Source organism: Trypanosoma theileri (assembly GCF_002087225.1).
Source record: "Trypanosoma theileri isolate Edinburgh chromosome Unknown TM35_Tth_9_V1, whole genome shotgun sequence".
Lineage (NCBI taxonomy): Eukaryota > Euglenozoa > Kinetoplastea > Trypanosomatida > Trypanosomatidae > Trypanosoma > Trypanosoma theileri.
Window position 1 is genome coordinate 167,833 of NW_021639851.1, and position 10,487 is coordinate 178,319.

A 10,487-nucleotide genomic window follows, 5' to 3' on the forward strand; every position below is an offset into this window, starting at 1 on the left:
CCCCCCCCCTTCCCTCCTCTCTCACAGCCGCAGCCAGGCGAGGAAAAGCACGCAGAACTCATTGAAGGCCATCAAATCGTCCGCGTCCTCCGCCTTCAACTGCCGCCGCACACGATACGGCGTCGCGTGTTCAAAGAGCCGCTCCACATCGCGTTCACTGCACGGGGCGCCGTAGTGCGAGAACCCCGCCCGCATCAACTCCCGCATCACCCCCCGCTCCACCCCACCGCGCTGGTTGATGTCGAAGGCATCGTACAACTCACGCAGCATCTCCTCCGTCATGCCCTTCATGCCGATCATATCAAATGAAATGCGCGTGGGGGCCGCAGCGGCGGGAAGTGTGCCGTCCGCAGCGATGCTGAAGGTGGAGGTGGTGGTGCCGTCCACATCTGCAAACGTGACGAGTCGACTCATCGCATCTCCCTGCGAGGCGGTGAGGGATGAGGACTGGCAGGTCACAGTGCCGTTCGACCGGGAGCAGTTTGTGATGAGTTGGCCCATCAACTGCTTGCTGCTGCGCACATCATTGGTATCCGTGATGAGATCCGTTGACATGATGAATAAGAATGATAAAGGGTTGTTGCTGTTGTTGTTTTTTTCTTGGTTTGGTTTGGTTTTCTTACTTTGAAGAGCACAGTTGTTCCTATTTTATTTATTTGGTTGTTGTTGTTGTTGTTTTTTTTTTTGTTTGTTTGTTCGTTTGCTTCTTTCTTTTTGTGCCGCTCTTATTTCTTTGCTTGTCTTGTTGGTATGGTTCTTACAGAGTCCGAAATTTCCGTCTGTCTAACCAAATGACTGTATATATATATATATAGATGTGTGTCCGTGTGATTGCGACGAATAAATAAGTATATAATTATATATTTAAATATAAATATATAATTATAAGCTTTCTCTTGGTAACCTTAAAATGGAGTGAGAACCTCTGTTTCACACTTGGTCTGAAGAAAGAAAATAAAAAAAAAAATAGGCAAAACAGGAAAGGAAAAGAAAAAAAAAACATAGGAAATTAACTGAATCAAAAAAAAAAAAAAAATGTATCAGGCACCTCTCAGAAAAGAAAAAGGAAAAGGAAAAAGAAACAGGTATTTTCCCATTATTATCACTATTATCATTATAGGTGTCTCCAAAGAAGAAGAGAGAAAGAGAGAACCAATAAGAGTAAGGTCCTCAAAAAACAGATACACACATGTACGCATAAAAAAAGAGAAAAAAGGAAGACTGTGTCAGTCCAAAAATACGTCTACAGATATCATCAAAAAAAAAAAAAAACTTTCAAATATAAGGAGTTTATACAGATTCAAAAAAGTTCACCATCACAAAGAATCGAAATGCTTGTAATAAAAGACCATGTTCATCTGCCTTCTCTGGTTCTGTCAGACGTTCATACAAAGTTGGAGGCGGTGGTGCACGTGATTGCGTTTTTCGCGCCAGTGTTTGTTTGTTTCTTCTTCCTTTTATTTTTGCTGCTGCTACTGGGGCCAATACCCGTGTGATCTCTGTGGAGTGTTGGACTTCGCCTCGGCTGTCGTGTTGTCGTGCGGAGACCTCCGCCGGTGGACCGCCATCCTCTATGAGTTCTAATGCCCCATCCTCCTCAAATCCCGCAGCTTCACGAGATGGCCATTCATTTTGCCTATCACCATCAACCCTAACATCTCTATTATCACTATTATTAGTATTATTATTACTAAAATTATTATTATTATTATTATTATTATTATCACTATTATTAGTATTAGTATTCGTATTATTATTATTGTTACTATTATTAGTATTTACAGCAGTATTTTCCTGCGGAACTCTCACTTCAAGATTCACATTCTCAAAAGATGTTTCTTCTCCATCTGTCTCCGTACGGCGTCGTTGCCGCGGTGGTTCACGCCGCTCTTCACCCCACACCATTTGTCGCTCAAACGCCTCATCACCCTTCTTTGGGCATTCACTCACCCAATGTGTTCCCTTTTCACCGCAGCGATGGCAAACATGGAATGATGGTACTGTACTCGCCTCTCGGTACTTTTCACGAATAAGCTGCACCTTCTGTCCACGTGTAAGAGTCCCATTTGGACCTAAAGGAATAATTCGTTTTGGACGGTTTTGATGTGGTAAAGGACGTTGTGTAGTCGTTGAAGAAGAAGTCTCCTCCTTTATAAGGGTTTCTTCAGCATTATTACTCCTGGGATCTGATAATTCCCTATTTTTCTGTGTTCGTACTTCTTCTTCCTCTTGATGTCTCTCAGATGGTTTGTTTATGCCTACATCTTCTGAATGTTGTAAAGCACCAGAAACAATGTATGTCCTCTCTGTGCGTGGATTCTTTCGGACCAAAACTCCATGTTGACGAAGCCACCTCCGACGTTCATCTGGAATCTCAACGCCTCTGGAAGCTTTATAGAAAAGCTCCTCTACTTTCGCCTTAACAGTATTTTCAGTGGGAAAACGATTTTTACGTTGTAATAAATAAGCACCAACATCAGCAAGATTAGGTGCATCAGGACGATTATGAAGTGTTTCCACATGCACCTCCATTTTCCATTCTTTATCTCGTCGGCATGTGAATTCACACCCTGGAAATGTACACCATATATGATCTTTCATATGAGTATCATAACGTTCTTTTGTAAAGAATCCTTTCTGACACGAATCACAGTAGAATTTGTAATCCTCACGCTCTACAGGCACAGAAGCGGATGCCAATCCAGGCAAACCAATTAGAGGGTTAACTGGCAAATCTCGCCAACAGTGAAGCTCACGGTTTTTTCCCTGTTCAGAAAAAGAAGATGGGAGTATCATGCGAATGCAAGTTTGTCGTCCTTCTTCTTTTTGCTGCTGCTGTTGTTGTTGTTGTTGTTGTTGCACACGGATATAGGGATTTGCTTGGGAGTGAGATTTCCTATCGTTCGAATAATTATAATCACATGCCTGAAGAGGCGCAGTCTGCTGAGTGGGTGGAGTAGGAAAACGTAAAGGGGGTCCTTGTTGTTGTTGTTGTTGTCCTTGCTCTTGGTATGGCTTCGACTGTGCTAATGGGTATGAGATCTGATGGATTGGTCGCTCCACAGCATTAGATGAGATATCGTCCAGAGCCCGATATCGTCTTTGCCGCGGGGAGACTTGTTGAGAGGCTTGAATAAGTTCAGGTGCCATCATTGGAGTCATATTGCCCATAAAATGAGGGGCTGAAGGCGTACCACGGTTCATTGAACTTGAAGATTGAGTATCAGCAAAAGGGAAACACTAGAAATAAACGTTGTTTACACAATAAAAATTTGTATTATTCTGCGAATTTGTATGAACGAGGGGGGGGAGAGTATAAGAGTCAAAACAGCAATAGATGACTCAAACAAATAGCAACAGAATATATTTGTGTGTGTATGTGTATTTGTGTGTGTATGAGATATATATAGAGAGAGAGAGAGAGAAATAGAAATAGAGATAGAAAGAGGGAAGGAGAGGGGGAGAATTGTGAGCTTTCCAGATGTGATAGGAAAACGGTCAAAAAGGAATTGAATAACTTCAATTATGCAATTCCTGAAAAGAGGAAGGGGGGAGTTGAAGAAGGGTTAAAGGGAATAAGAAATTAATAAAAAAAAAAACACAATGAAGGAATCCTTCTTGTGTTTTTTTTTTTTTTTACTTTTTGTTTTCCCCGCCTAATACTTACTTTGTTTTTAGTGTATTTTGTGGTGTAGCGTAGTTAGTTAGCTCACCGCAAACCTTATCCTTTTTTTTTTTTGTTTGTTTGCAATAGAAAAAAAAAAAAAAGAAAACACAAAAAGAATAGTTAGTAGGAATTAAGATTCAAGATAAGTTTAACAATCAAAACAAAATTTGTAGTGGTAGAACAGTAAAAGCATAATGAAACGTATTTTCATATCTAAAGATCACCAATTTGGTTTCCCTTACCCTTGTTTACCTTCTCTTTCCTTTCTTTGCTCCTTCATTTTTCATTCTTGAACCTGTGAGTTCAGGGTGCTATAGTTGTGCAGACCATACAATAAATAAATAAATAAATACAAGTAAAGAAGCAGATGGGGTAGTTGTGTCTCTTTTTTTTTTTTGTACCACATACCTTTGTTTATAACTTACTTTTTGCTCTTTTTTTCTTTGTTTTCTTCTTTTTTTTTTTTTTTATTGCAATAGTAATGTTGTTTTCCCATCCCAGTGTGGATTTCTCTTAGAGTCTTGCATTTCCTTCCCTTTCTTTTTTTTTTATTTTCCTTCCTCTTGTTTTTGGTCATATACATAACAGCATATTGATTCTTGTAACTTTTTTTTCTTCAGTTGATTAGACCCCCTTCTCTTTGCTTTTTTTTTTTTACCAAAATAATCTGGTTTGCTTCCTTCCTTCCTTCCTTTTTCTTCTTTCATAGCCTCCTCGCAATGAGACAACTGCTGCAGTCATTGTTTCTTTCCTTCTTTCTCTTAATTCCTTCCAATGACAATGGTAATTAGTGGTAGCAGGTAATAATAGTAACCTATTTTTGCTTCTACTATGGATGTGGTATCCTTTCAGGTACATCAATCTCTCAAGAGAATGTCCTCCAATGTTGGTTGTGTTGCGCTTATCTGAACCACCGGTGGCAATCCTTCAAGAGCGCCTTCACGGATGGCTGTTGTAATACTACAAATACTTGACAGGCTTCGACGCACCTGCAGTGTCACCGTGCGGCTGACAACACTCTCCACCGTACATTCCGCCTCTCCCATCGCAGCATCAAATGTTTGGAAATACTTACAGAGACGCTCTGATAAGATATTGCTATCCATTTCTTGTGCGTTGTCGACAGCAGCGAAGACGACCTGCACGGTGTACACGGCATCATCTGTAAAGCACGTCTTGAGTTCCTGCGGTGTACCCACGCAGCGGAGTTTTCCCCTTGACATAAAGGCCACACGGTCTGCGAGGGCCTCACTCTCATCTAACAGGTGTGTTGTGAGAATGACGGATTTATTCTTTGTGAGTCGCCGCACCACAGCACACATTTGCCGCCGCGCCACGGCGTCCATGCCGGCGGTGGGTTCATCAAGCAGAACACTCGTGGTGCCGCCCACCAACGCCAAGGCGAGGGCGAGTCGTCGTTTATTCCCACCGCTCAGTGCGTAGGCTGGGCGGTTCTCTTTGTCGGCCAATCCCAATGCGAGCAGGAGGCGTGGGATCTCCCGCCTGATGTACGCCGGGCTTGCGCCGCGGAGGGCTGCGTAGAGAGTGAGGTGCTCGCGGGGCGAGAGGTTGTCGAGCAGCGCGTCCCTCTGCGGGCAGTAGCCGACGAAGCGGCGGGAGGCCGACCGCATGACGGAGTGGTGGTTGATGAACGCCTCGCCGCTGGTGGGAACGACGGTGCCGGCGAGAATCCCGACGGCGGTCGACTTGCCGGCGCCGTTGAGGCCGAGCAGCGCCATGATTTCCCCGCGGTGAACCCCCAGCGTCACGTCCGACAGCGCCGTCACCCGCCGCCGACTCCCACCAGCACAGTTGTTATCATTATCATTGTTATCATTATCATTATGATTATGATGATGATCACCATCTGCACTAGCGGTAGTTGTGAAAAACGTACCGTTCCCATACCGCTTGGACACACGTCGTAAAGTGATGGCGTCACCCGGTCGGCCACTTGCATATTGGCAAACCTCCGCCGTCTCCCGTCGCACAGACTCTAACTGCATGGCTTCCACATTCGTATTATTCTCATCATTGGTCTCAACATCATCGAGGGATGTTGTCTGGGACTCACGAGAACAGCAGCAGAAGATGCGGGAGAAGAACCAGCGGAAACGCTGCACGCGGGCGTACTCAAGCAACACAAGTACCAACAAGGAAACCACAAAAGTACCTCCCATGTAAATAAGTCCTGTACCAATACCTCCCTTAAACTTTCCATTTTCAAAGGTTAATAAATTGAAGAGGTTGGGACGCTCACGATCTGGCACAAATAAATTAGCTAACTCAACGCCAGATAGAATAAACATACCTTCACCAAAGGAAACCGATGGGATAACACGGAGAATGTAGGTTGTGTATAGCATAAAGTTCTCCAAACTAGGAACTCCACCAATAATTTGTTCACCCATTACCCACAAGAAACCCAAAACAAAGTTGGCGATAAGTACAACATTCTGAGCCACAAATGGAGAGCTAAAGAAGAAGCTGATAACGTAACTGAAAGGAATAGAACTTAACCCAAATGTCGAAAAAAGTGCTAAAGTTGCGTATACAGTTTGAGCATTACCAATAAATTCTGTTCGCTTAAAAATGACAAATATTACCATTGCAAGAGCCTCTGTAAGAAGGAAGCAACAAAAATCAAAAAGCATAGAACTTAACCAGAATGCAAAAACGTTGGCACCGGCAAGCCATTGAAGATGACGAGAACCACTCTGATTTTCCCTAACCGTAAAACTAACAGTATTACTGGGAATAAAAGTAAATGGTAAAAGAATAAAGATACCACAAATAACACGACGTAAAGCTCCTACCATTTTTTCTTCCGTAGGTCCCATAGCCATTGGTTGATTCTGTGCCGTCATCATCACACCTTCACCGAATAACTGGTGATTGACAACATTGTATAATACGTTAAGACTCTGTCCAGCTGCATGTGGAGAGGAAACATTATGCATAAGAAGAGAAGTAGGAACAGTTAAATTTCTATTTGGTAACTGACTTGTTAATGCTATCGCAACATTACGAGTAGCCGCATGACTCATCAAATCAGGCATCATTGAACGTGAGAGTGGACTGGAGCAGTTTGATACAGTACATGGAACCTTTACTGGTGTATAGTATGACCCAAAAGCTTTAGACATATCACTCGTTTCCACACCGAATACATCTGGAAGTTCAGAGGAAGTCGTCCATGGAATCATTGAATAGGGTTGCTTATTATAATTAGGGTAAAGTGAGGCATCCAGTATAATTCCAGGTTGTTTCGGTGGATTGATAAGATCAATTAGAAGTGCAAGACCAAGGAAAAGAACTGGTAACAATACCTGAAATATAAGTAGACGAACATCACGTTTGCCGTAGTGTACACGTTTCATAAAGAGGGCAGCAAAATGTGAGAAAAATGAGCTTGAGTGTTGTCTTGAGTAATGTTGATCATTATCAACTTCAGACAATTCTATTCCAAAGTTGCCATCATTATTATCATCATTTTCATTTTCCATACAGACACCATCAGCACCAGCGATAGGAGTACCAAGAAAAGGTTCCCGTATATTGTTTCCATCCATTTGAATAGAAATTCCTTGTTCTGCTCCTGGACACTTAGATGAAGTTTGCATTGCCCCTGATTTTTTAGATTTCCTTTCTTCTTTTCCCTCGTCCATAATAGAATCCAATACTTCCTGTAGTGTTGTAAGACTTAAGCCAATGCTATGTAGATGCAGCATCTCCCGTTCTTCCTCCAGTGCGCGAATAATAACACTACCCGCAGATGAGAGTAGAGAAAGTGAAAAACGGAAAGAAATCTCACGACCACGGCGTTCAATTCCCAACAATTTACATCCTGGTGGAATTGTCTGTAATTCATTGGGATTCCCTTCATAATGTCCGGGATATGCCTTGGTGCGTACAAACTCTGTGAGTCGACTGATGTAAAGATTCTCCTCCATCTCCGATTCGCAGGTGTCCACCACACAAGTGACAATATAACCAACACCCATCTTTGACTTTAAGAAGAGGGATGATCCCGCACCGCATAATTCTCCATTTTGCATAAGAAGAATTCGGTCTCCTACGCGATCGGCTTCATCTAATAAATGTGTAGAAATCATTACAGCTCGTGATTCCCGATCCACTTGAAGAGCATCATATACAGCTTTTCGACCTCGTACATCCATTCCAGCTGTTGGTTCATCTAAGAAAAGTACTTTAGGGTTTCCAATCAATGAAACACCAACACATAGACGTCGTCGTTGACCACCAGAAAGATCTTCAGCATAAGTATGACGTTTTTCCTCCAATTGTAAAGTAGTAATTACTTTATCTACTCTTTCTTGTACATTCCATGTTTTTCCATTTTTCAATCGAGCATAGAAAGCAAGATGTTGCTCTACTGTAAGCTTATTCCATACAATATCATTTTGTGGACAAAATCCAATTTCTTGATGGCATTTTCCAAGTTCATATAATGCATTGTGACCACAAATAAAAACATCTCCACTTGTTGGTTTAATCATACCAGTAGCCATACCCATCAAAGTGGATTTACCAGATCCATTTGGTCCAAGTAATATATTCACTCTTCCACGTTCTAACGCAAAAGAAACATCATTTACCGCCACGCAGGTATCACCATCACGACGTAATCCTGTAATAAAAGTATACATAAATCCAATAAAACCACCAGTTTCATAAACTTTACGAAGATTACGAAATAAAGCTGGAAAACGTTCATCCGATGTATCTAATAATTGTGCCCGTTGTTGTGGTGAACCCCTTACTGGTGTTTCACTAGATGAATTTACTTCAACCTCCCCTGATACTACGTCTTCTTTTCTCCTCCTGCAACAGCATAAACGTTTAATAAGTGGTTGAATAAAAAATAATGGATGACGACGACGGCCAATGGAAGAAGGTAATACTTGATCCAAATACATCCACAAAATAAGAAATAAAGCAGTTGAAGCCCACATTAAACCAATGGCTATGGAAACTGAATAATCCCCTTCACGTGTATTAGCCCATGAGTATGAGTATCCAAAGGAAGCATATGTAGTGAGTTGCCTAAACGCCTCAGCATACGCTACACAAGGAAGAAAACACATGGAATAAAGTCTTACAAGAGACATACCATTAGGAGTTGCATAGTGTGGCATACAACAGACAAATATAGTTAACGCCGCCACAGCTCCAGCCACACGTGGATTAGTAAAGAAGGAGCTTAAAAACAGACTGAGAGCACTATTTTGTTGCATAAAGCTAAAATATAGAATGAATAAAACTCCATAATTCACATAGCTGAAGAAACTAAAACGTAGAACCAGTGTAGCTAAAATAGAAGCGACGATATCGGTAAAAAAAGCTGAAGTAAACCATCCAAAGGCCATACATGACCAACGAAGACCCATAATTTGCATAGATTCACGAATTCTATGAGATTTCTCTTCAACGATCCAACTCACAAGTTTGGCAACTGGAAAAAGAGCGGCAAGCATAGCGACAAGTGGCATAAAGTATGCCCAGCTGGAATAAAAATCATTATCTTGATATGCTGGAGTTGGCATAGGTACTAATGTGGGTCCATAGGCATTGACGTAGTTAAAAACCTCAGCGGGATTTACACTTGAAGCATTAGAAGGTGTCGTTGCTGTTGTTGTTGTTGTTGCTACAGTACTGTTAACACGACGTTGCGCGTAGAAAAGTTGAATGGTATTCTGTAACGTTAAGAAACCACTAGTAACATACAACATATATTCATTTCCTCCGAGACCTTTTGTAAAGGATGACATCCTGGACTCAAATGTCCATGGAGTGGCTGTATAATTCATACTTATCGTAAAGATATTTCCTTCCTTGTTCACACCTGTAGAAGGTGTAGGTAATTCTGCAATAGCCCATACATCACCATCGTTTTCTCTTGCAAAGTTTTCTGCCTCTTGCATAGATGAAAATATTTTATCCTTGTAAACCACTTCCCCGCAAAGTGTACTCATTTTACTGCAATAGTCTGCAAACTCTGTGGCCACGGCAGTATGATTCCCATTTCCCACTAATAAGAGATGACCATAGTGGGAAAGACTTGCCTGCCCTGTACGGCTCATAAAGGTGGGATTGGCTCTTCGCGCCTCATAAGTGGCAAATGCCGATAATGCGAGATACGCATCAAATGTAGGGACGACAACAGATCCCTTTGCGTAGTAGACACCATACATCACTTTCGCCATTAACTCTCGATCCCGCACACAGAGGGCCCCATCACGAACAAAGGGGAAGCACACCGTATTGGGGTTCGGCGGCATACAAGGTCCAATGGGCAGTGAACTGCCAAATCGTTGAGGATGTGAGAAGTTTTGACAAAAGAATGCTGGTAGAAGTGATGAGAGATTTGTTGGTGGTTTAACGCTGTAGTCTGTGGTCGGCACCTTTGTTGTTGTGGACTGCCAGAATCCCAATGCCAGCAGCAGTGTGAAGAGACACGGCAGCAGTAACTCGGCGAGTGTTGTCCCTGGCGATCGCAGCCGCTGCAGGGCTATCTTCCATAGAAAGGTGCGGTACTGAATCCACCAGGAAGATATCATTTGGACTAAACACGTCAGATATCAACAGATAAATAATGTTTGTATGTATATAAATGTATAAATATGTTTTTCTTTTTTTCTTCTTTTTTTTTTCTTTTTTTTTTCTCTTTTTTTTTTTTTTTTTATTTTCTGTTTGTCTTCTTCGAATTATGTGTACAGACTCGTTTGGGCTATTTTTTTTTTTTTTTTTTTTTTCCTACTTCACTTTATCCTAATATTCTTGTTGTTTTATTGTAATC

General features: G+C 41.9%; 3 protein-coding genes across 3 annotated transcripts; all 3 read right to left on the reverse strand.

Annotated features, from left to right (window-relative positions):
- Positions 1-21: 21 nt before the first annotated feature.
- Positions 22-555, reverse strand: TM35_000091640 (uncharacterized protein; the record flags this gene model as incomplete). Its single annotated transcript, XM_029024403.1, has 1 exon — positions 22-555. One exon carries the CDS (start codon positions 553-555, stop codon positions 22-24), a length of 534 nt encoding a protein of 177 aa, XP_028884180.1.
- A 735-nt stretch (positions 556-1,290) lies between these two features.
- On the reverse strand, positions 1,291-3,204 carry TM35_000091650 (uncharacterized protein; the record flags this gene model as incomplete). Its single annotated transcript, XM_029024404.1, has 1 exon — positions 1,291-3,204. One exon carries the CDS (start codon positions 3,202-3,204, stop codon positions 1,291-1,293), a length of 1,914 nt encoding a protein of 637 aa, XP_028884181.1.
- Positions 3,205-4,524: 1,320 nt separating this feature from the next.
- Positions 4,525-10,248, reverse strand: TM35_000091660 (ABC transporter; the record flags this gene model as incomplete). Its single annotated transcript, XM_029024405.1, has 1 exon — positions 4,525-10,248. The coding sequence occupies one exon, from the start codon at positions 10,246-10,248 to the stop codon at positions 4,525-4,527; it is 5,724 nt and encodes a 1,907-aa protein (XP_028884182.1).
- Between the last annotated feature and the right edge of the window lie 239 nt (positions 10,249-10,487).